The sequence below is a fragment of the Scyliorhinus torazame genome, chromosome 14 (genome assembly GCF_047496885.1).
Source record: "Scyliorhinus torazame isolate Kashiwa2021f chromosome 14, sScyTor2.1, whole genome shotgun sequence".
Lineage (NCBI taxonomy): Eukaryota > Metazoa > Chordata > Chondrichthyes > Carcharhiniformes > Scyliorhinidae > Scyliorhinus > Scyliorhinus torazame.
Genome location: NC_092720.1, coordinates 33069780 through 33096283, shown reverse-complemented (window position 1 = coordinate 33096283; position 26504 = coordinate 33069780). Strand labels below are relative to the sequence as shown.

Sequence of the window (26504 nt, the reverse complement as noted above, 5' to 3'; positions counted from 1 at the left end):
GCAGTGCTCAGAGGTTCTCTCTCTCTCTCCCTCTCCCTCTCTCGCCCCCCCCACCCAGGGCTTCCTTCAGCAACCTAGGATGCATGTTACCTGGGCCAGGAGGTCTGCTAACTGTAAGAGGTGCCAATCTTCCTTAGTCTCTTGTTTCTATTTTTATTTTATTCAATACCTCTTAATTCTTGCCCCACCCTGTCTCCTCATTGTCACATCAACTTGAAGTGTGGTCTCTGCTTTTTGAACAGCCAATTTTTTCAGCAATAAGGTAATTGCTAGTTAACTTATTTCATGTTGTGCCACTGGTTGATATAGGAAATTTGTCCCTGACTTGGAGAGAGCTTCCTCACTCTCCTGCAAATGGAATCATGAAATCTTCTGTACAATATCCACTTGAACAGGCAGACTGGCTTAACGATTCATATGAAAAATGGTGTATGATTTAAAATGTTTGACAATACAAAGAATTCTGTTTAAAGATGCTATATAAATCCAAGTTATCAACTCACTTTTGCACCAATAATTTTACTATTTTAGGACTGCACGGTAATGGCGGGCTGCTTTTAAATTCAGGCTGTACATTGAAGTGTGATGTCCAAATTGCGACACAGTAATTTCAGCAAGGAGGATATTTCTGAGTTTTCAGTCTGTTATTTCGTCAAACTTATAAGCTAAGGCATGTTTAATCTTAATGATTCTACAATTTTAAAATGGTTCTACTAACACCATTTTGTTTGCCTACACGCACAGTTTTTGCTGATTTGATGAGATACTTGAGCCCCATTTCAGACCATTTTGTGCATTTTTATTCGAAACTGAGATTCACTGACAATTAAGTAATCAAGATAGTGGAAAACAAATTTGCATTCATTTCGCTGTGTAGGCTACAAAAAAAACATTTCAGTCTGTGGTAGCAGACCTTGATATTGAATAATGAGGAAGGTGGTTGTATTGTTGCGCTATCTGTAACTCTATCAAGAATTTGTCTGGAGTGGAATTCTATATTTGTGGCGGATAAGTGGAATTCAGCTTTAAAAGATTTTGCGGGTTGATGAAATTACTGAGACTTGTGCAATTCTGAATGTACTTTATTTGTTAACACGGTAAATATACTTCTCAACTTGGAAGGAATTTGATAGATTTGTGAAATTTATTGATCATTCTGATTGCTGGAATTACTTGAAGTTAAATTGCAAAGGAACATGAGAGCAGGAGTAGGCATTGAGTCCCTGGTGCCCTTTCGCTGACCATGGCTGATTTGTATCTTGACTCCATTCACGAACTACAGTTTTGTAAGCCTTGATACCCCTGCCAAGCAAAATGTTCTAACTTTCCACTGCCTTTTGTCTGAACAAGTCCTTCTGACATCACCCATGAATGATCTGGCTCTGATTTCAGGATTATTCACCCTAGTTCTTGACTGGCTAAATAGCATAGAATCCATAGAGTGCAGAAGGAGGCCATTCAGCCCATCGGGTCTGCACTGACCCTCGGAATGAGCACCACACTGTTATGGAGAAAAATACAGCTTACTTCATTCTTCCACTCACAAGAAAACATACAAAGACTGTTGCAGTTAAAACTTGGCCTTTATTACAAGCTATAGCTATTGGCATTCCAAATTGGGACGCCAGAGAGCACAGATTCCAGAATGGTACAGACAGATATGCAAGATTCAGTTACAAGAAGTTAGCATATACCATTTATGACTAGTTATATATGTCCAATCATGACTATCAATTAAGGTTACATCATGTGTAGTATGAGAATAGTTAACCAATCACATCAAAGGTCCACATGCTTAATGAAACCAGTCACCATAAAGGCGTGTTGACATGGAGTTGATGAAATCGGTAGTCTGATATCTTTCCTCCTGCTGTTTAACGGATCCTCTCAAGGTATGGATGCTATCCATCACCGCTCCTTGTCGTTATCAGCAGACATCTTGGAGCTAGAGCAAATGGTAGACTGTCCCACATAGACAGACCTTGAGTTTTTTGGGGTTTTCTTTGTCTTTTTAAAATAAATTTAGAGTACCTAATTATTATTTTTCCCAATTAAGGGGCAATTTAGCGTGGCCAATCCATCTAAACCTGCACATCTTTGGTTTGTGGGGTGTGAAACCCATGCAGACATGGGGAGAATGTGCAAATCCACACGGACAGTGACCCAGGGCCAGGATTCGAACCCGGGTCCTCAGTGCTGCAGTCCCAGTGCTAACCACTGTGCCACATGCCGCCCTGACCTTGAGTTTTAACTGTGGAGTTTCTGCCTGGAAGCCAGCTCCCACTGGCAGATTTTATCCCTGTGATATCTTTTTACAATTGGCAGCTTGTTTCTCCGTCAGAAGACTTTAACTTCTCCAGTAAATAACGGAACTAGTTTGTAAACTGGTTGCAGTGTAATATCTAAAGATGCCAAAATTGCCCACTTACCAACCTAGGACTACTCCCTATCCCTGTAATCCGTTAACTCCACCTAACCTGTGGTTCTGTGGGAGGAAACCCACGCAGACATTGGGAAACACTGCAAATTCCACAGTCACGCAAGGCCAGAATTTAACCTGGGTCCCTGGCGCTGAGGCAGCAGTTCTAACCACTGTGCCACCAGGCTGCCCTCATAGACAGTGAGGATCTATCAAATCTTTTAATCAGAAGCAATTCCATTAGATCACTCCTTAATCCTCCTACATTCAATTGAATACAGAATGGAAGGACTTGGCCTAACTTTGATAAACGTGACTTCATCTGATCTCAGCCAAACTCCAAAACCTAGGACGTGGCTCCTCTCTTTGCAACTGGATTCTCGACTTTGTCCACAGACTGCAATCCATAAGGATAAACAATGACACCTCCTCCACGATAGTCCTCAATATTGGGGCCCCACAATGCTGCGTACTTAGCCCCCTACTGTACTGCTTGTACACACACAACTGTGTGGCAAAATTCGGCTCCACCTCCATCTACAAGTTTACTGACAACATGACCGTAGTGGCCCGGATCGCAAACAACAATGAGTCAAAGTACAGAAGGGAGACGGAGAACTTAGTGGCATGGTGCAACGACAACAATCCCTCCCTCAATGTCAGGAAAACTAAGGAGCTGGTCATTGACTCAAGGAAGCAAAGTGTCGCACATGCCCCTGCCGTGTCAATGGTACCGAGGTGGAGATGGTTGACAGTTTCAAATTTCTAGATGTAAACATCACCAACAATCTGTTCTGGGTCCACCCACGTCAATGCTATGACCGAGAAAGCACGATAGCGCCTATACTTCTTCAGGAAACTAAGGAAATTTGGCATGTCCATAATGACGATTAACAATTTTTGTTGACGTACCATAGAAAACATCCTACCTGGCTGCATCACAGCTTGGTAAGGCAATTGCTTGGCCCAAGACTGTAAGAAACTACGGAGGGCCATGAGCACAGCCCAGTCCATCACACAAACCCGCCTCCCGACTCTGTCTACATCTCCCACTGCCTTGGGAAAGTGGGCTGCATAATCAAAGACCCCTCCCATCCGGGTTATTCCCTCTTCCATTGGGCAGAAGATACAAAAGTTTGGAATGCACCGATAAATCCAAAAACAGCTTCTTCCCCGCTGTTACCAGACTCATGAATGGCCCTTTTATGGACTGAACTGATATTTCTACGCATCCTCTCTCCTGTTGTATCACTATATTCTGTATGCTACACCCAATGTCTATGTTTATGTATTTACATTGTGCACTTTAAATGGATCTGTTATTTACTTGGGTGTATGCCATGGACCATTGAATATACGCAAAAGTGAAGGGGAGATTTAAAAGAAGTGTTATGGGGATGATCCTTTAGCTGTAAGGAGTGCAGTAGCTCTGGATTCAGGTCCAATGCTACGACTTGTTGGCCGCGAAGGAGCATTCATAACACAGTTCAATGGTCTGACAATCAACTCAGGAATGACTTCCCAAAGGGGATAAAGTCGTGCGTGTGTCAAGATGTGCTTGAAAGAAAGATTGAAGACTGAACTGTTCTATACAACCTGTCCTCCTAAACTAATGATATCAGGTTAAATTAAAATGCATCATATTCTCTCCAAGGCCAGCACATCTTTCCTGAGGTGCATGCCCAGAACTGAGTGCGGTCACTTGATGGAGTCAGCCAGAGCTCTGCACAGCTGCGACATCAATTCTTGTACATGTCCGCTAGCTGTTAGTAATTTCTGTACTTGGACACAAACCTCTCTGCTCATTCAAAAATGCTTTTTGCCATTTAGAAAATACACTGACTGACTTGTCTTTCTTGGGGGTTATGACAGAGTTAAAATTAGTGAAAGTTCGAGTGACACAAGATTTCGGTTGGGACAGAAATCAGCAAATTAGGTAATTGAAAGGATCCTTGTGTTGTATGTTTTCCCCTCCCCTTTCAGTCCATACTTTCAGTACTATGAGGACAGAAAACATTGAAAATTATGCTTTTAATTAAAATTGGATGTGTTTCACTAACCATTTTTTTTTAAAAATAAAGAGTACCCAATTATTTTTTTTTTCCAATTAAGGGGCAATTTAGCATGGCCAATCCACCTAGGCGGAGCAGGCATCTGCACCACCTAGGCAGAGCAGGCATATGCACCACTGCCTCCCGCTGGCCCGGGACTCTGGGAGGAGCGTGAGGAGATCCTGCCTGTTGATGATCCCGGTGGCGGGATCAAGGCAGCTCCTGAGTTGGTTGGTGGGCCCGTGTCGCCCGTCGCACTCAGTGTGGTGGCGGATTCGGGCCCGCAGGGTGACTGTCCGAAGGCTGTCAGGCGCCCAGTGTCGGGAGCGCAGGGTGCATGAGACGCTCTGTAGTGGGGTGCGGGTTTCACTCGTGCCTGACACTGTCGCCCTTCACCCTCCTCTGAGGAACTCCCAGAATCTGGCACATCAGAAATGAAGGTTCTTTTGTTTTTCTACCTTTGTAGATAGTTCAGGCAGTGCCCTATTGGGCCCCCCCTTCACTAACACTCCGACTCCCTCCCTCCCAACCACCCTCCTTTCCCCTCTCTCTCTCTCCCCCCCCCCTTCCTTTCCCTTCTGTTGGTACAGAGGAGAGGGTATCTCGTCTCTCCAATGCAAAGTTTAGTGCTCGCACCATTTGTTTTTTGTAGAAACGTGTTGTGAACTGTTTTAATAATCAGAGTATCCACCCCCCCCCCACCCCCCCCCCCCCCCCTCCTCCCCGTACATTGGTACTGAGGGGAGGGTACCCTGTTTCTCCAACACAAAATGAGTGTTTGTACCGTTTGGCCTTGTATATATTTTTTACTGCTTTAATAAGATATGGCCAATCCACCTATCCTGCACATCTTTGGGTGAAACCCACGCAGACATGGAGAGAATGTGCAAACTCCACACGGACAGTGACCCAGGGCTGGGATTCAAACCCGGGCCTCAGCGCCGTAGTCCCAGTGCTATCCACTGCGCCACATGCCGCCCCACTAACCACTTCTGGTATTGATCCCAATCTCTTTTCCTAGCTGGATTTTTTTTCCCAGTTGAGTGAACATATGAAACACCAAGCTGTTAGTGCCAATGAGTCGGGGAGCGGGTGGAGGAGACAGCAAGGGAGTGTCGATTCATGATGCTGAAAACCCAGTGTATGTGAACAAATAGATTGGATCCAATCATTACCATGTATAAATGTTGACAGAATTTTAGCCAGACTGATCTGTGTTAGTCTAGTCTCCAAGCAAATTACCTAATTTATTTGACCGATAAACGTTTTCACACATTCATGGAGAAATTACTTTGTATCATTGAATACTTTGCTGTGGCTACATATTTTTTTACAATATTTTAATTAAATTTTTAACATTTTATACATAACAAGGAAAACACCCACCCCAAACAGAACTAGTACAAAAAAAACACCCACAACATCCCCATCCCCTCCCCCAGCAGCTGACTGCGACCAACTTCTTGAAATACAGAATGAACGGACTCCATCTTTTAAAGACCCCCTCTCAAGGTGACCGTAACTTTTTTAAGGTGTAGGAATTCCATTAAGTCCCCCAGCCGTACTGAGGCACCGGGGGGAGAAGCTGACCTCCACCCCAACAGGACCCGCCTGCGAGGAATCAGCAAGGCGAAAGCTAAAACATCCATCCCCATCTGCAGGTCTGACACCCAACATATGGCCCCTAGGAGATTGGGCTCCAAATCCATTTGCAAGGTTGCTGACATGGTGCTGAAGAACAAGCCCCCAAATCTTCCCAGGACAGGGCAATACCAGAACATGTGAACATGATTGGCCAGGCCCCTCCCATACCGCTCACACTTATCCTCCACTCTCACAAACAGCTGGCTTATCCTCAACCTTGTTAAATGTGCCCTGTGCACCACCTTTCATTGAATCTACCCAAATCTTGCAAACCAAGTTGTGGCGTTCACCCTGTGCAACACTTTGAGCCATCCCTAACTCCTCCTCCCACTTAGCCGTAACCCCCTCCAGCGGCATCATATCTTCCTGCAGAATCCTCCATGAATCCCTAAGGTGCTCGTTACTGGCAGCACGCTGTCTAACAGTGAGGATGGCGGCATCACAGGGAACGTCGGAAAGATCTTCCTCACAAAAATCCTGCACCTGCATATACTGACAGTCTCGGTCCGTGGGATCCCATACTTCTCTGTCAGCTCCTCCAAACCCATGAACCGCCCCTCCAGAAACAAATCTCTCATTTCTACCACCTCCTTGTACATTTTAATTTGAGAGATCGCACTTGGAATGCTAGTAATGAGAAATCTTTGCTTTATCAAAGTTGTTAGAATTATCATGCAAGTGCATGATAACACGTGGTCATTATTTCTGTGTAAAACTATATGCACTGGGCTTGCCAGTCTGGACATTAGAATACAGGAAGTGGGTCCCCTGGTAGTGACAGCTTGTGTAATGTTAAATTCCTTTGGCAGTGGGCTTATCTGATCCACCTGGATTGTCTGTTCGGGTTGAGTCCACGCTGCAGATTTGTAATTGTATCTGAGTTAGCAGGCTCAACTTTGATCATCTTTGATCTCTGCAGCCAAAATCTGCAATTAAGCGCATTTATCTCTGCTTATAACTGGCTGCCATACTTACACAGTCTGGATGTACTTTGTTACAGTGAAGGTACCTTTTTACATCTCTCCGGTAAAGATTACTACAAAACAATATTGAAGGAGGCAAAGAGAATCTACACCTCATGGAGACCGAATAAAACTTCTAACTGAATAAACAAAATCTGATGTGCCAGTACAAAGCAGCCTTTTTGGATATCATTTCAAAGGAAAAACTGTTTCCATTCAGTTGCTCAAGAGTGGCATATGTCCAAAGGCTTAGTTCGTTTCTTAAAACTTGCAAGTTAATGAGGCATTGACAGCTAGATCTGTTAAGCTGCATTGCTTGGAAAAAGAGACATGCTACTGAAGCTTTAAACCTTGCACTCATCAGGTCAGACACTAGCCAAAACTCAAAGGAGGCAGCAAATTAAATTTCATGAGAAAAGGGTGCTGATTGGTTGGCAAGTTGACTCTGGCCAGGTGTTGCCATTGACGGTGCACCAGGGAACTATTGTTCCCTCATGCTTTTGTTGAATTCAAAGAAGGCACAATGCCTGGACATGCTATGAATTTAGATAACCTCCAGCAAGTGTAAGTGAGCCACATTGTTAACCCAAGTGATCTTCTATTGATGATTTAATTCTTAGCACTCTGGGGATTGTTCAGCAAGTGCTATCCACTCATGGAATCCCATCTAATGATAGACATTATGTTCTGAGTTTTGCAAGCACGAGCTGGTTGAGTGCGGTTAGTACTCTGCCTATTGCGAACAGTCAAAAGTATTGCACTGGCACTGAAATTCATGCACTACATTACTCATTTGTGTGCTAGGAAGAATGTCTTTCTGGGTTAACGGCAGCATCCTGTCAGGGCAAAAGACCACTCATGTTGGCCCAAATCATTTTTCCACCTTCTAGGCTGACACTGAAATAGGGATGCATCAAAGATATCCAGCGAGCTAATAGCTATCGCAATCAGATCATTGCTTGCTTGCTTGTATTGCACATACTCACAATTAGGCTGAATGCTGCCACTTTCAGACTGAGAAGTGCCCAGTCACCTCAAATTATCCTGGAATGGTACGGTATCTCAAAAGGTTGAGCAACATGTGAAATTAGCGGCTTTACGCTGCAAATGTGTAGTTTCAACATGTGTTTCTTATATTGGGTGAGGCGTTGTCATGGAGAAAACAATAGGGTACCTCAGCCAATCAGAATCTACTCCTTAACCAATTGGCTCCTTTTGGTTTTGAAATGTTGCATTTGTCCTGATGCGTGCAAGACCAAAAAGCTTCGACAACATGCCACTTTTCAACAGTACTCAAATCCTTTCTCCCTTTCAACGCCCCTTTCCATCTATCCCTTACAAACTTTATTTGCTTCAGAATTTAGCTGCTTCTTGAAATTAAATTATTAAAGTTCAACTGGAGAGTGTTTCTGTCACTTGCTATTTATTTCTTTCCCTGAGGTGTCAGCAATTCAAATCACCTTCCTAGATGGTGGTAATTATAACATTTACAGATTTAATCTTTTATCAAGGCACAGGTGAAATAATTAAACACTTTTGTTGGCTGTGACACCATAAGACCTAGTTCTCTGCCATGCTTTGTCGTTAATTCTTCACCTGAACTCACTTGCTATGTTTTCAGGTGTGTACTTTTTTTTCTCTCGAGCTGAGTTTGTGTTTTATAAAAACAAACTTTCTGATTAAGGTTTAGATTTTATAACTTGTTTTCTACCTTCAAATAATTTTGAAGAAGATCTGAGCAAAAGCTAAAGAAAAAGAAATAAAAACAGAAAATGCTGGAAATACTCAGCAGGTCAGACAGCATCTGTGGAGAGAGAGAAATTCCAAAGACGACGTTAGACCTGAATATTTCCAGCATTATTTTTATTTCAGAATTTCATCATCTATGGGATTTTGTTTTTCTAAGAAAAATCATTTTAGGTGAAAGGATGCTACTGAAGCATCTGGAAAATTTGCTATACTGCTTAAACCTAAATTCAACTGAAGACATTGGGCAATAAAATGAAGTCGGAGATTGTATTTTTGAGATAGGTTGAAGCCTTCAAATCAAAACTTAGAGGAAGAACATGCATTTGTATAGCACCTCTTTGTGATCTCAGGGCTGGATGGGCAATGAAGTCACAGTTGTAATCGAGAAAATGCAGCAACCAATTTGTGCACAGCAAGTTCTCACATTCAGCAAAGAAATATGTCAGATAATCTGTTTGAAGTGTTGGTTGAAGGATCAATGTTGGCCAGGGCAGCGAGGATCCTGCTTGAATAATGTTGAGATTTTATATGACCATCTGGACTGTGTATTGGTATAATTTCCCGTCTGTTAGATTGTGTTCATAACAGCTTAGCACTTGCTCAGTACTGCACAGCTGGTAACTTTCATAGCCTGCTCAAATCTCTGGTGTGGGACTTGAACTCTCAACCTCCTGACAGAGGTGAGAGTAAACTGGGACTGTCACCTATAATGGAGGCATTAAAAGCTCCCAAGGGCATACTTAAATAAATTTACTGCAACATATATATATATTTTTTTAATTTTTAAAAATTTTGTTTGATCTCTTATTTTGGACAGTTACTGAGGGGAAAGTGCCAACTGTTCTCCTGTACCAGCTGTTTGCTTAAAGTGTGGCAACCCCCACCTACTGTGGGCCATTGCCACTTGGCAGTCTGCTCAAGTTTGTCCTGTCAACACAGGTAAGCTAGTTCTGGAGGTTAAACACTCATGCATAGAATTTTGGCACTTAGGCAATTTGGGCCTTGGGCCAAAATATGAGGAGCACTTAATTTGGACCTTATACGATGGTGGTTGTTTAGGATTACCTGTGTTTCAAAATAAAAGCATTAAATAGTAATTTTTGTTTGACGGATATGTGTATAAACTTGTGAAAAATTTCCCAGAATGCGTCAGGTTTGATGCGGACAGCATATACCTTGTCTTATGGGATTTGATTTCGGTGTCACACTAACGTTTGAGAGTTTCTGCTCTTCGTTTTTGAAGTTTTAGGAACCGATGACTCAACTTATAGTCCGTGGTGATGGATTCGAACTTGTTGCAAAATTTGCTTAGTTGCACTTGGAATACCAGATCGCAGGATTTTTCTACATGCTGCAGTAATCTGGTAATTTAGTTCTGAATTAAGTCTATTCCTGCTAGTGTGGGCAGGGCAGCAGGTGGTTGACAGTACAGTGACCTGCCAATCAACTATAATCTGAATAAACTCTAATCTTATCTGAAAACAGACAACAATACCTTGTGAATAAAGCAATAATGTGTAAGAGTAAATCTGATGCACCCAGGGTTGTTTTTTCATAAAATAGCACCAATCTTGTGCTTTTTAGGACAACTCATACAAGTTGATAACTAAGCCTTTTGACTAAATTAATGAGACATTCAATGAAAAATGCAAAAAAGTTATTTGCACCATGCTTCTGTTAATTAATTTTGCAGCATTTAAAAATAAATAGTTTGTTTCTGTGCAAAATTCTGTCCATTATCTTTGTATCGCTCTTGAAGGCACCTGCTGAGCATTTTGTTCATAAGCAAACGTGTTCTGGTCCAAGAAAAAAGACGAGTAAATATAAAAGCAAAGAGATCTCCAGATTATGTTTTACGTGTACATTTTATGTATTATGTTTTCTGATATTACTTGTAGGTTTATTTTTGTAGCAAGTTGTTGTGATCTGGAATTTGCTGTCTGAAAGGGTGATGGGAGCAAATTTAAATTGTGATCCAAATTTTTTATTCCTCTCTGGCCATGAGAGAGGTGCCAGACGACTGGAGAACAGCTAATGTGGTACTACTGTTTAAGAAGAGCTGTAGAGAGAAACCAGGGAATTACAGTCCAGTGAGGCTCACGTCAATGGTTGGGAAACTATTGGAGAAAATTCTGAAGGAGAGAATCTATCTCCACTTGGAGGGGAAAGGTTTGATCAGGGATAGTCAGTATGGCTTTGTCTGAGGGAGGTTATGCCGAATAAATTTGATTGAATTTTTTGAGGAGGTGACCAGCTGATGTAGTTTATATGGATTTCAGCAAAGCCTTTTACAAGGTCCCACGTGGAAGACTTATAAAGAAGGCAAATGCACATGGGATGTAAGGTAATTTGATAAGATGGATTCAAAATTGTAGAAGACCGAGATTGAGGAAGCTAATGTCCAATAGCTTACCAAGGGGGTTTGTGCTGGGTCCCCTATTATTTTTCCATTTATATAAACAACATAGGTGACTGTGGGGGGTAGAATCAGTATATTTGTGGATGACACAAAGATTGGCTGGGTGGTTAACAGTGAGTTTGGGTGTATTGGGTTACAGGAATATATAGACTGGATGGTCAAATGCGCAGAAAAGTGGCAGATGGAATTTAACCCTGAAAAGTGTGAGGTGATGCACTTTGGAAGGAGTAATTTGACAAGGAAGTATTCAATGAATGGCTTGACACTAAGAAGTTCTGAGGAACAAAATTACCTTGGCATGTTTATCTATCGATCTCAGAAGGGCAGGATAATAGGGTGGTGAAAAAGGCATATGGGGCACTTGAGGTCATGTTGGAGTTATATAGAACTTTAGTGAGGCAACAGCTGGAGTACTGTGTGCAGTTCTGGTCGCCACATTTATAGGAAGGATGTAATTGCACAAGATTCACCAGGATGTTGCCTGGGATGGAACATTTAAGATATGAAGAGAAGTTGGATAGGCTTGGGTTTTTTTCATTGGAACAGAGAAGACTGTGGGGCGACCTGATCGAGGTGCTCAAGGCAGGGTGGATGGGGAGCAGCTGTTTTCCCCTTAGTTGAAGGGTCAGTCACGAGGGGGACACAAGTTCAAGGTCAGGGGCAGAAGGTTTTAGGGGGGGCTTGTGACAAAAACCTTTTTACCCAGAGAATGGTGACGGTCTGCAATGCACTGCTTGGGAGGGTGGTAGAGGCAGATGCCTTGCATCCTTTAAAAAGGACCTGGATGAGTACTTGGCACATCATAACATTCAAGGCTATGAGCCAAGTGTTGGTAAATGGGATTAGGTAAATAGGTTGGGTGTTTTTTTTACGTGTCCGTGTAGACTCGATGGACCGAAGGGCCTCCTCTGCACTGTTAAATTCTGTGATTCTGTGAATAGTGGAATTTGATAAACATTTAAAGGATAACATTTTTTACAGGCTATGGCGAATGGTACTAATTGGATACCTGTATTAAGGAGCCAGCATAGATATGATGGGCTGAATGGCTTCCTGTGCTGTAATGTTCTTAAAAATTGAGAAATGGGTTATTATGGTGAAATGCAAGCTGGCAGTTTACCGCATGGATTGGGAATTTATAATTAAAAAGTTGACACAAAACTATGGCAGCATGCTTACGCAAAACAAAATATGGGCAGCACGGTAGCACAATGGTTAGCACTGTTGCTTCACAGCGCCAGGGTCCCAGGTTCGATTCCTGGCTTGGGTCACTGTGTGGAGTTTGCACCTTCTCCCCTTGTCTGCGTGGCTCCGGGTGCTCCAGTTTCCTCCCACAAGTCCCGAAAGACGTGCTTGTTGGACATTCTGAATTCTCCCTCCGTGTACTCGAACAGGTGCCAGAATGTGGCGATTAGGGGATTTTCACAAACTCTATTGCCGTGTTAATGTAAGCCTACTTGTGACACTAATAAAGATTATGTTATCTCACACTTGGAAACTTTTCCTGACCACCAAACTTTCAGGTTCTTTATCACGCTTTTCAGTTTGCGTTTTTTTACTTTTATAATAGGAAATGTTCATGTAAATTTGTCCACTCAGGCTCTTCAGTGTAGCATCTCCCAACTCCTTGACCTGAACTACAGAGAAACTTGCGCTTTTGGAAACTCCTAAATTGTAAACTTTGCTCCTTGATTTTGACTCCATGTGCAATGCAACTGAAAATTGCTCAGTATTTGGAATTTAATAGTTATGTGGCTATTAAGTTGTTGAAAGTAATGTGTTTTTCCTTATTTTCTAGACTGATCTACAATACAGAAAGTACTTTGCAAGGATTTGCTGAAACATTGAAGATATGAGACATATGATTCTTGGAACTGGCCAGGGCCATTTGCTTGCTTGTCTGATCAAATTTAAAAAAACCAAAAATAGTATGCAAGGGTAGGTCGCTTGTTGATATGGACTGGCATAAAGAATCTTAAGAGTTACTAAATGTGTCATTAAAGCTGAAGTGCAGGCAGAACCATGTGGCGATTGCTAAAGCTGAAGTTTGGCCGCATGTACCGTTGTCTGAAGTTCCTGTTTGTGGTGAGCCTTTTGGTTTTTACGTTGCTGAATACGCACTCGTTATTTGCCTCATTTCAGAAGAATGAACTTACAGATCGTCGCTTTATTAGCCTCAACAAGTGCCCAGCCTGTTTCGGTACTAGCTGGTGTCGTAAGTTTATGAATGGCCAAATCACTTTTGAAGCATGGGGCCGTCTCCGAATACTGGACTTTTTGAATGTGAAAAATGTCTACTTCGCTCAGTATGGGGAACCAAGAGAAGGTGCAAGGCGTATTGTCCTCAAACGCTTGGGTTCTAATCAAGAACTAAGTGATATGGACCACAAGGTCTGCAAACGGGCCACAGGTCGTCCCCGTTGTGATGTTACACAAGCTATCTACAAGACTCAGTTTTCTCGTTTAAACGGGGAAGTTCGATTACTGACCCCTGATGTTGTCGAGGGGTGGTCAGACTTTGTGCATTGTCCGTCGCAAAGACTCCTAGACAGAATAGTACGCAGGTATGCTGAAACAAAGGATTCTGGAAGCTTTTTAATGAAGAATTTGAAAGACTCTGAGCGAATGCAGCTACTTCTGACGTTGGCTTTCAACCCAGAGCCTCTGGTTCTCCAGGTATGATTGGTGCTACACCTTTTCATGAAAGTTGATTCAGTTGTAACTCGTTTATTTCATCTTATCTAACAAACTTTATAAAATCATTCTTTTTATCTTTTGTTCTAATGTGTACATTTTATTCGATTGTGAGGTTCATGCAATGTCAAGTTTTGAGCACGTGGATGAAATGATTTGCTTGTGAATTGAACAGAAATTTTGGTCATTCTGTGCCTCCTTCACAATATTGTCTTTTACATGGAATATATTTTTCTTCAAAATTTTATAGACAAAGTGCTCTTCTTTTTCCCTCCATTGGACTTGTCCAATACAAAATGACACAGAACCTTGCGAAATATTGAGTTTGTTTTGTGAATGATTTGCAAATGAACATTTCATTGAATTGAGTTGGACAACACCGTGCCAGTGGCATGGACGCACAAAAGAAACATTTTCATTGACATGAGTGGTGGTCTTTTAATCCAAATTGGTTTGTAAATGGACGAAATTTACTGAGTGTAGCTATTTCATAATGCAAGCTGTAATAATTTCAAGGTTTTATATTCCGTATCTCAATGTTTTAATTTTTTTTTTTGCAAAGCATAAAAAGTTATGGTTCACATTTTCTGTGATGTTGAAGCCATCACAAGTTTAAAAATGTGAAGTTTGTAAACAGTCATTTATAAATGAATTTATATTGGGATTGTAGTTGGCGGTTAATGATTTCAAATGACATGGAATATTGCTTCACAGAAATCTGCATGCAGGTGTTGGTTGGTTCGCAGACCTTTTTGCTCATTGTTGGTTTAGCATTCCAGACAATGGTAATAATGATCAAGTAATTTGCGCTTATTTAAAAGGGGTAGAATTTGAGGATGCTGTTTAAGATGGTGAAATGTACCTACAATTTGCATTTTGCATCTAACCTGGCCTAGTAATTCGTACAATTGTGAGCATGATCGGATGAATTTGGACTGTTTTGGTTAGTTCCATAATGGACACAAGTCTGGCTGGCTGTAATGCATTTGGAAATGAGTGGCTCTGACTATTAAATGGCCGCAAACATTTTAAAACTACTGGTGGTCAAGAACCTCTCCTTGGTGCTTTTACTCTGCAATCCATGGGTATTCCAATTGGACCTACAAGCAACCTCTGGAGTCCTCAGCTGCACAGTGGAGTTTTTTCTTCTTCTGCCCTTTGCTACTACTTCTGCAATGGATCTCTCGGGCGATCTCCCTCTGCATCTTCACTTCAAGCAAAGTCAGGTCAGAATGCAGTTTTAGTTTTCTAGCTATTGAATTTTTGCCCTAGCTTCCGAGGTCCTGGACTTTTCCAAGAGCTGCACCATGGTGTCTGGTGTTGGATACCTTTTGGTAGGTCAAAATGAAGTCTTTTTAGTCTTGAGCAAGAGAATAAAGCACTAATTCGGGGCAGCGCGGTCGCACATATGGCTAGCACTGTGGCTTCACAGCGCCAGGGTCCCAGGTTCGATTCCCTGCTGGGTCACTGTCTGTGCGGAGTCTGCACGTTCTCCCGGTGCCTTCGTGGGTTTCCTCCAGGTGCTCCGCCCACAGTCCAAAGATGTGCAAGTTAGATGGATTGGCCATGCTAAATTGCCCTCAGTATTCAAAAAGGTTAGGAAGGGTTATTGGGTTATGGGGATAGGATGGAAGTGGGGGCTTAAGTGGGTCGGTGCAGACTCGATAGGCTGAATGGCCTTCTTCTGCACTGTATGTTCTATGTATAACTGCAGGGATTCATAATTGGATATTCTCAACCTGATAGTTGAAAGATGGCTATGGAAAATAAATAGGAAATATAGAGGTGGAACAGATACTCTTGATTTGGATGAAGCATGCTGTTGATGCATTTCAGCGGGATTTTAACTTAAATGTGACTTGCCATGCACCTAATTTGAGAGTGACTAATTTTTTTTTTTTTATAAACGCATTTATTTAAACTCTTATCAAAGTAGGTACAGCAAATAAACACCGCGGGAATCATTCTTCCCAACAATCAACTCTACAGTTTGTACAGATTTTCCTCCTTTCCCGACTTCATACCCCTGATACTTTCTAGCACCTCCCTCAGCCCCAGGGGCTCCTCCAACGCCTGTCTCTTTGCTTCCTCCACCTGGGGAAATTCCAGCTCGTCCAGAAACCACCCCATGACCCCCTCCTCTCCTCCTGGGTCTGCCTCATAAAGTCCCTGGTAATACTCTCTAAATGCCTCATTTATCTTCCCTGGCTCTGACACCACATCCTCAGTCCGGATCTTCAATATTTCCCTGGACGCAGCCTGCCTCCGCAGCTGGTGCGCCAGTATGCGGCTCGCCTTCTCCCCATACTCGTACTGCACCCCTCTTGCCCTACGCAGTTGCCCTCCAGCCCTCCCCGTTGTCAGCCTATCAAATTGCCCCTGCAACTTTTTCCTCCTCCCAATCCCTCCACGATGGGCACCCTCGAATATTCCCTGTCCACCTCCAATATCTCGCTCACTAGACGGTCATGTTCCGCCCTCCTTTCCTTATTCACACGAACTGTAAAAGATAATTTCTCTCCGGACCACTGCCTTCAGTGCTTCCCAAAAAAATGCCCACCGACACCTTCCCATTCTGATTGAACTCCACATAAACCCTAATCGCCAACCGCACCTTATCACAAAAACCTCCATCCGCCAACAACCCCGAGTCAAACCTCCACCCCGGTCTCTGCTCTCGTCCCGTACTGAACCGAATATCCAGCCAGTGGGGTGCATGGTCCGAGATAACTATCCCTGCATACTCTGCCCGCTCCACCCCAACCAAAATCTCATGACTCACTACAAAGTAATCAATCCTCGAATACACCTTATAGACGTGTGAAAAGAAGGAATACTCCCTTCCCCCTGGGTTCTGAAAGCGTACCATACCCATCCTCTCCATAAACCCCCCCCAGCTCCCTTGCCATTCGTACCCTACCCATCGACCTGGGGCTCGATCTATCCACCCTTGGCTCCAGGACACAGTTAAAATCTCCTCCCATGATCAACTGGTGAGTCCTTCGCACTCACGAATCCCATTTTTTTGCTCATTAAAATCGCCACACCCCTCGATTTCGAATCAAACCCCGAGTGAAAAACCTGTCCAACCCACCCCTTCTTAACCTAACCTGGTTCTTCACATGGAGGTGTGTCTCCTGCAAAAAGACCACCCCCGCTTTCAAGCTCCTGAGGTGTGCGAACACCCGCGACCTTTTAACCGGCCCATTCAGTCCCCGGACGTTCCACGTTACCAACCGTACCGGAGGCTTGCGCCTCCAATCCCCTCTACCATCCGTCATCTTCCCCACTTAACTCCTGCCCCTTTAATTCCACTCTGTACCTAGCCCATCCTAGATGTCCCTTTCTTCCCCCTTGACCATGTCATCTCTCACCTCCTGCCACGTTGCAGAAGAACCCCCCCCACCCACCCCCGCTTTACCCCTTCCCCTTCTTCTCTCCCCAACTTCCCCATTTCCCCCCTTCCCCCAGCCACCCCTCTTGGCTTTCCTCCCCACCACCTCACTTCTGTTCACCAGCATAACCTGCTAGCGCGGCTGCCCCTGCCCAAAGGCACATCCTTCTGGGGTCTCGAAATAATACTCCCGGCCTCTGAATGTCACCCATAATTTCGCCGGATAGAGCACCCCAAACTTGATCTGCCGCCGGTACAGCACCGCCTTGGCCTTGTTGAAACCTGCCCGCCGTTTTGCCAACTCTGCTCCGATGTCCTGATAAATCTGGACGTTATTTTCCCTCCCAGTTGCAGCTACACTTCTCCCTGGCCCACCGTAGAATTTTCTCTTTCTCCACAAATTTATGGAGTCTCACGATCACCGCCAGTGGCGGCTCCCCAGCTCTAGGCTTCTGCCTCAGAGTCCTATGCGCTCTGTGCACTTCAGGTGCCTTATCCAGCACCCCTTCTGCCACCAGCCTTGCCAGCATCTTCGAGACGTACCTCGTGGCACTCGCACCTTCCACTCCTTCAGGCAGGCTCACTATTCGCAGGTTCTGTCTTCTTGAAGTATTCTCCTGCTCCTCAACCTTTGCCCTCAACGTTTTACAAAGGTCTCCTAGGAACCCCACCTCCGCCTCCAGAGCCACCACACGATCGCTGTGGTCCGAGATCACACCTTCGATCTCCCGAATCTGCGGCCCCTGCACCTCCAAACATCTCTCCATGTGCTCCAAAGTACTCTTCAGGGTGCCACAGCTTCTGCAATGGCCTTTGCATGATCCTCACACATTTCTTTCCTCTGCTTATGGAATCCCTCCTTGATAAAAGTCATCAGTTGCTGTATCTGGGGCCTTACAGCTTTCTCCTCCCCCGCCTGCATGCTGGAAGAGACTGTTGCTGCAGCACCAGACTGTTTCAACTTTCCAGCCAAATCTCGCTCTGCTTTCTGCCGGGTCTGGCGATCAGAAGACATACCATTCCAGGGGTAGGTAAACTACTCCTCCTAACATTCACCTACCCTTTTCATCAAAGTTCCACCCGGATCTGCGTGAAAAGAGCCCTTTTCTGTGACTTTAAGCAGGAACAGCCCTGTATGTGACCACTCACTCCATGGTCACAACCGTAAGTCCCAATTTGAGAGTGGCAAATGATGACATTAGTAGAACACACGCCATAATCCCCAGAGTGCTCATTCTTCAACTTGCAGAGGGCACACATTTTTAACTAAGACTTTATTTCCCTCACTGGGGCATGAAGTGGACATCCCTGAGAATCACATTAAATATCCAGACTACAGACCCTAGGCATTGGGTGTTAGTAACTGCCAGTTACTGTGGCCGAATACTACATGTAGGGGCCAAACTGCACCATGGAATTTGTGGTTGCTATCAATATGCCATAGCCAATTAAAACATTTTAAAAATTCATTCTTGGGGTATGGGTGTCGCTGGACTGTTGCCCATCCCTAATTGCCCTTGAACTGAGTGGCTTGCTAGGCTATTTCAGTGGAGGGGGCAGTTACGAGCCAACTGCATTGCTGCGTGGGTCTGGAGTCACCTGTAGACCAGGTAAGGACAGAAGATTTCCTTCCCTGAAGGACATTAGTGAACCAGATGTTTTTTTATAACTTATCAACAATGGTTTCATGGTCGTCATTAGACTTTTAATTCCAGATTTTTTATTGAATTCAAATTTAACCATCTCCCATGATGGGATTCGAACCCGGGATCCCTGAGCATTACCGTGGATCTCTGGATTGCTGGTCCAGTGACAATACCCTGTGTTACCGCCTTCCTGTAAGCCTGCACCAGAGGAACGGTGAGGCATTCATAACAGAATCCCCTTGAATTATTCTTCAGTTTCTCCAGTTGAATGTATTAAGTTAGAATTCTGACTCTGGTGAGGACGAGGGATCTTTTTCCTTGTTAAAGGCAACTGGATGGATCAGGGCGTAGGGGATATTTTTGACGTCCTAAAGCGAGTTAAATGATCAGCTGTTAATATACTGGTCAGAAGAAAGTGGGGTTGGTGGGTAGAAATAGGAAGGTTATGGGGAAGCAAAAATATACAAATCAATGACTTTGCTTTCAAGTCGAGCAAACTGCTGGTCTTGGGACTCCAATCCCAGGTGACACCTGAAGTGCCACTAAGTCGACTGGAAAACTGGAAGGAGGCTAGATTTGTTTTTCAAGGACCAATCCCTTTTCAAGTTTTACTCCCTCCTATATCTTTCCAATCACCATACCAAGAGTAGCTGTGAGGGCCTTACCAGATTGAATATGAGTAGCATTTTTCTGAAATTGAAGGACATATTTCATTATTGAAGGATTTATGAATTCTGTAGAAGAGTTTAACAAGCGACTTGCAGTTGAGTGGCAGAAGGCACTTGATATAAAACCTCTCTCCTTGTTTCTGTTATTATGACCACAGCAAATATTAATTGCTGACCAAGTTAAATCTCAGAGGAGATGACTTATGGATTCGAGCTTTTTTTTTGTATTCGGAAATCTTGAAGAAATCTACTGTTCTCAGCAGCATTGAATTCCAGTGACACTTTTGGGATTTTAAAAATGAAAAGATTTGTTAACCAGATGAAAGCACTTTAACACACCGATATTACAGTTACATAATTAAAACAGTCTTACAAAACATACCCCTCAATAGACCACCTTGGTCAGACCACAAGTAACACTTACCAGGCAGTGCTTCCTTGCAAATGTCTTCGGCGGCACGGTAGCACAGTGGTTAGCACTGTTGCTTCACAGTGCCAGGGTCCCAGGTTCGATTCCTAGCTTGAGTCACTGTCTGTGCGGAGTGTGCACATTCTCCCGTGGGTCTTTGTGGATTTCCTCCCGGTGCTCTGGTTTCCTCCCACAAGTCCCGAAAGGCATGCTGTTCGGTAATTTGGACATTCTGAATTCTCCCTCAGTGAACCCGAACAGATGCCGTAGTGTGGCAACTAGGGGCTTTTCACAGTAACTTCATTGCAAGCCTACTTATGATATTAATAACTATTATTATGATCATTATAACTCTCAAAATCCAGTAGTATTACCCAAGGCAAAACTACTGTTGCATTTAGTACAAGTGTACCACATAGACCATAGATCATAGAATCCCCACAGAAGAAGAACTTTCGGCCCATCGAGTCTTCACGACCCTTGGAAAGAGGACCTGACTGAGGTCCACGCCTCCACCCTTTCCCTGTAACCCATCCACTCAACCTAACCTTTTGGGCACCAAGGGGCAATGTAGCATGGCCAATCCACCTAACGTGACGTGACTTCAATCTTTCCAACTGAGTATTCCCAATTGAATCAAAACTGCTTTCTTCAAAACCGCTCTTCTGATTTGACTGGAAGGCTGATTGAAAGTTCACCCCTTCTACCAGCAAAGAGCTGTTCCCAGGATGTCTTTCCCATAGCCAGCACAACTCAACTTAACTTAACATTTCTCCTTAAATCTCTTTTTTCCATTTCATCCCGGATTCCATTGCCCTCAACACCTCTTGACTTTCTCTTTTCCGAAATGTAACAATCTTTCATGTTTTCCTATGGCCTTCAATTTAGGGTCAAATAAAATGTAATAACCGCCCCTTGTTTTCTTATTAAGCTGTTGCAAGTTGTAAAAGTTCCTTATTTCCCATTGAAATTTAAAAGCTGAAAAAAAAACAAGTCCTATCTATCCCCTAATGTAAGTTTCTAAACTCTTCTTACTTATGTCTCAATCCATTAGCTTCATTAGAAAAGCATCCAGTTAACACCTCTATCCCTTTCATCTCTCAATTCTGACAGACCAGTTGGCTCCTTTAGCGTTTCCCCAGCTTAATTAAATCATTTACACATGCATAGACGCACAGCCTTCCTTACAGAATAACACACTCTTTCCCCCCCCCCCCCCAAATATTTTTAAAAATCCATCCCCCTATTCCTTTAAAGCTATGCGTTTTAATTTGCTAAGTGTCATGGGAGTGTCCCTTTAAGAAATGTAACAATCATGTTTTCCTATGGCCCTCAATTTAGGGTCAAATAAAATGTAATAACTGTCCCTTGTTTTCTTATTAAGCTGTTGCAAGTTTTTGTCTTATCACATGGCTTCAATGATGTCATTGTGTGGGTGGAGCTGTTTTTGGTTTTGCTTTCACTTTTCACTGCTATGGACTCAGACAGAGAAAATAAGTGTTTGGCGTATCTCTCTTATTTTCATTTTAAATATCTGCTCCAACAAAAAAAAAACATTGATTATAGCTATCTGCTCTTTTGGTGACTTAAAAGATATAGTTTGCTTTCCGGAAGGGTTTAAACCCGCTGGTGTCAGAATCTCAGGAAAAGCCAGTCTTATCCAAGTGAGAATACAGTGTGCTGGGCCATGCCCTTGAAAAGTGGTTTTTGCAGAGGTTTTCTGGGGTGCTGGGTCCGCTGCTGGTGAGGGCATTTAATGAGGCTAGGGAGCAGGGTGTTCTTCCCCCTAAATTGTCACAAGCTTCAGTCTCATTGATCCTGAAGCAGGAGAAGGACCCAGAACAATGCGGGTCATACAGGCCAATCTCCTTACTAAATGTTGACCCCAAATTGCTGGCCCAGATTTTGGACTTGAGAATAGAGGATTGTATTCCGGGGATGATAGGGGAGGACCAGACGGGATTTGTTAAAGAAAGGCAGCTAATGGCAAACATTAGAAGGCTCTTGAATGTCATCATGATGCCCTCCGAGGGGAGGGAGGTGGAGGTGGTGGTTGCTATGGATCCTTCGACCGGGTGGAGTGGAAGTACTTGTGGGAGGTCCTGGAGCGGTTTGGGTTGGGCAGGGTTTTGTAGATTGGGTCCGGTTGTATGTATCAGGCACTGATGGCAAGTGTGCGGACGAACCGGGTAAGCTCGGAATATTTCAGACTGAGCGGGGGGACGAGATAGGGTTGTCCACTCTCGACTAGGGGCTTTTCACAGTAACTTCATTGAAGCCTACTTGTGACAATAAGCGATTTTCATTTCATTTTTTCACTGTTGTTTGTCTTGGCTATAGAGCCATTTGAGATGGCGCTGAGAGCGTCAAAGGACTGGAAGGGGCTAGTCCGCGGGGTTGGGGGGGGGGGGGGGGAGCACAGGGTTTCGTATGCAGACGACCTACTCCTATATATTTCCACCCGTTAGGGGGGATGGGAGAGATTATGCGGCTCTTAGGGGAATTTGGCCGGTTCCCGGGATATAATTTGAATACGGGGAAAAGTGAAGTTATGATGATCCAGGCAAGGGGGCAGAAGAGGAGGCTGGGGAGATGCTGTTCAAAGTGGTGGGAGAGAATTTCCGATACTTGGTAATCCAGGTGGCATGGGGATGGAAGCAGCTACATAAATTAAATTTGGCCCAATTAGTTGAGCAAATGAAGGAGGACTTTCGGAGGTGGGACATGCTCCCATTGTCACTGACAGACCGTAAAGATGACTGTTCTCCTGAGATTTTTGATTTTTTTTGTTTGTTTTCCAGTGACTCTCTATTGTACAAAGGCCTTTTTTAAGAGGGTTAATGTGGTAATCTCTGGGTTTGTATGGGCGGGTAAAACCCCGCGCGTAAGGAACGTGCTGTTGGAGCGGAGACGAGGGGGCAGGGGGGAGGGTTGGCCTTACCAAACTTTAGGAATTACTACTGGGTGGCAAATATAGTTATGATCAGGAAGTGGGTAGTGGGGGAGGGGTCTTTAGGGAGCGGGTAGAGGCGGCATCATGTAGGTGCACAAGTTTAGGAGCACTGGTAACAGCACCTCTGCCGTTCCCGCCGGCCTGGTACTCCACAAGCCTGGTGGTGGCGGCGGCTCTTAAGAGTTTGGGAACAGTGGCGGAAGCATATGAGTGTTTCTGTGGGCTCCAATTTGTGGCAATAACCGGTTCATCCCGGGGTGGTTGGATGGGGGGTTATCGGAGGTGCAGAGAGCTGGTATTGAGAGACTGGGAGATCTATTTATTGATGGGAGCTTTCCTTGTTTGGAGGATCTGGAGGACGAGTTTGAATTGCCGGGTGGGAATGGGTTTCGCTATCTGCAGGTGAGGGACTTAGTGCGAATGCAGGTTTAGACCTTTCCGTTTCTACCGCCTCAGGGAATACAGGATAAGGTAGTTTCAAAATCGCGAATGCGAGAAGCGAAGTTGTCGGAAATTTATAAAGAGCTCATGGAGGTGAAGCGCAAGTGAGAAGATGAGCTGGGTAAGGAGCTAGAGGCAAGTCTGTGGGAGGATGCTCTTGAGCAGAGTCACCACGTCCTCATCATGTGCCAGGCTCAGCCTGATACAATTCAAGGTGGTTCACCAGGCACACATGATGGTGGGCCGGATGAACAGTTTTTTTGGGGGTAGAGGACAGGTGTGCGAGGTGTGCAGGAGTCCCACAAATCACGTCCACATGTTTTGGGAATGTCCGAAGCTTAGGAGATTCTGGCAGAGATTTGCCATTGTCGTGTCCACGGTGCTAAAAACGAGGGTGGCGCCGAGTCCGGAGGTGGTGATCTTTGGGGTGTTGGAAGATCCAGGAGGGCAAGAGAGACTGACGGTTTGGCCTTTGCCTCCTTGGTAGCCCGGAGACGGATCTTATTAGCGTGGAGGGACTCGGAGCCCCCAAAATCAGGGGTATGGATTAGCAACATGGCCGGGTTTCTCAGGCTTGAGAAAATCAAGTTTGCCCTGAGAGGATCAATGTTGGGGTTCGTTCGGAGGTGGCAGCCGTTTATCATCTTCGGGGAAAACTAAACTGTTAGCAGATACAATTGGGGGGGGGGGTTAGGGAATAAGGGGGCAGAGGGAGTTAGTTTAGTTTAATTTAGTTGAGTTTAGGCGGGATCAGTAGAGGAGATGGAGGGACTTGGGGATTTGTGTGTAAATGTTGGCGGGATATGGTTGTTGGTTGAGGTGGTGTTACGCACTGGATTATGTTGTTATAAAACCAGAAATGCCTTAATGAAATGTTTGTTTAAAAAAGAAAGAAAAGGGGTTTTGGGTTTATGGGATTGTGTTTTTGAATTGGAATAGTTAAGGGGGAATTCATGAAGTGTTATGCATAGATTACTGTAGCTTTGGGATGTCTTTATGTTTGCAATTGATAACAATTCTTGCTGTGTTTATATAAATGTTAATTTAACTCAATTCTTAGAATAAAGCTTATTTTGATAAAAAGTAAGAAGTCTTGCAACACCAGGTTAAAGTCCAACAGGTTTGTTTCAAATCGCTAGCTTTCAGAGCACTGCTCCTTCCTCAGGTGAGCAATGCTCCGAAAGCTAGTGATTTGAAACATACCTGTTGGACTTTAACCTGGTGTTGTAAGACTTCTTACTGTGCTCCCTCCAGTCCAATGCCAGCATCTCCACATTTTGATTAAAGTGTCTGGGAAGACTGTTGAATAACATAGGCTCTTGTGCTCACCCTAGCTAAATTCAACATAAAAAATTCTAGGCAAGGTGAACTCCAAAGGACACTTTGGAGTTTTTAAACCCTGGCCCATAACAATAAGTTTCATTTTTACTGAACAAAAGTTAAATGGTAAGATATAAAATGTAACTATTTTAACTTGTTAACAGAAGGGGTGGCACCCCCACCACCCCGTGAGTTTGATGGGGAAAAAAATAAGTGTCAGAAGTGGGGAGGAAATAGATACAATAACAATCACTTGGTGGGGAGGCCGATATGTCCCCTGGACCTGATGGGCTGCATCGCAGGATATTAAAGTAAAGAGCTGCAGAGATCGTGGATGCACGGTAGTAATCTTCCAAGAATCCTTAAATATTGGAAAAGTTCCAGAGGATTGGAAAACTGGCAATGTATTACCTTTTTTCAAAAAAGGAAGGTGACAAAAAAAAGTATCTATAGGCCAGCTAGCTTAAGTTGTATTTGGGAAAATGTTAGAGTTCATTATAAAATGCCTCGGATCATTCGGGAGGCAGAAGGGGTCATAGATAGCAGCTTCAGGGAATTAGTTACACCAAAGATGGGAGATAGGTGGGTAACTGTAAGAGGGACTGGGAAAAAGCAGTCAGTGCAGGATCCCCTGCGGTCGTTCCCCTGAGAAACAAGTATACCGCTTTGGATACTTGTGGGGGGGACGACTTACCAGGGGTAAGCCATGGGGTACGGGCCTCTGGCACGGAGTCTGTCCCTGTTGCTCAGAAGGGAAGCGGGGAGAGGAGCAGAGCATTAGTAATTGGGGACTCGATAGTCAGGGGCACAGATAGGAGATTTTGTGGGAGCGTGAGAGACTCACGTTTGGTATGTTGCCTCCCAGGTGCAAGGGTACGTGATGTCTCGGATCGTGTTTTCCGGGTCCTTAGGGGGGAGGGGGAGCAGCCCCAAGTCGTGGTCCACATTGGCACTAATGACGTAGGTAGGAAAGGGGACGAGGATGTCAGGCAGGCTTTCAGGGAGCTAGGATGGAAGCTCAGAACTAGAACAAACAGAGTTGTTATCTCTGGGTTGTTGCCCGTGCCACGTGATAGTGAGATGAGGAATAGGGAGAGAGAGCATTTAAACACGTGGCTACAGGGATGGTGCAGGCGGGAGGGATTCAGATTTCTGGATAACTGGGGCTCTTTCTGGGGAAGGTGGGACCTCTACAGACAGGATGGTCTACATCTGAACCTGAGGGGCACAAATATCCTGGGGGGGAGATTTGTTAGTGCTCTTTGGGGGGGTTTAAACTGATGCAGCAGGGGCATGAGAACCTGGATTGTAGTTTTAGGGTAAGGGAGAATGAGAGTAGAGAGGTCAGGAGCACAGATTTGACGTCGCAGGAGGGGGCCAGTGTTCAGGTAGGTGGTTTGAAGTGTGTCTACTTCAATGCCAGGAGTATACGAAACAAGGTAGGGAAACTGGCAGCATGGGTTGGTACCTGGGACTTCGATGTTGTGGCCATTTCGGAGACATGGATAGAGCAGGGACAGGAATGGATGTTGCAGGTTCCGGGGTTTAGGTGTTTTAGTAAGCTCAGAGAAGGAGGCAAAAGAGGGGGAGGTGTGGCGCTGCTAGTCAAGAGCAGTATTACGGTGACGGAGAGGATGCTAGATGGGGACTCTTCTTCCGAGGTAGTATGGGCTGAAGTTAGAAACAGGAAAGGAGAGGTCACCCTGTTGGGAGTTTTTTATAGGCCTCCTAATAG

General features: G+C 44.3%; 1 protein-coding gene across 3 annotated transcripts in view; it reads left to right on the top strand.

The window, feature by feature from the left end:
- Positions 1–26504, top strand: part of dipk2ab (divergent protein kinase domain 2Ab) — a 277074-nt gene that overhangs the window by 22524 nt on the left and 228046 nt on the right. For 2 of the 3 annotated variants that reach the window (XM_072473888.1, XM_072473891.1), the window contains exon 2: positions 13043–13920. In XM_072473888.1, coding sequence (XP_072329989.1) covers positions 13267–13920 — 654 coding nt within the window. In that variant the 5' untranslated portion in view covers positions 13043–13266. Of the gene's footprint in view, positions 1–10068; positions 10190–13042; positions 13921–26504 lie in introns of all 3 variants that reach the window. The other variant, XM_072473889.1, reaches the window with a different exon arrangement.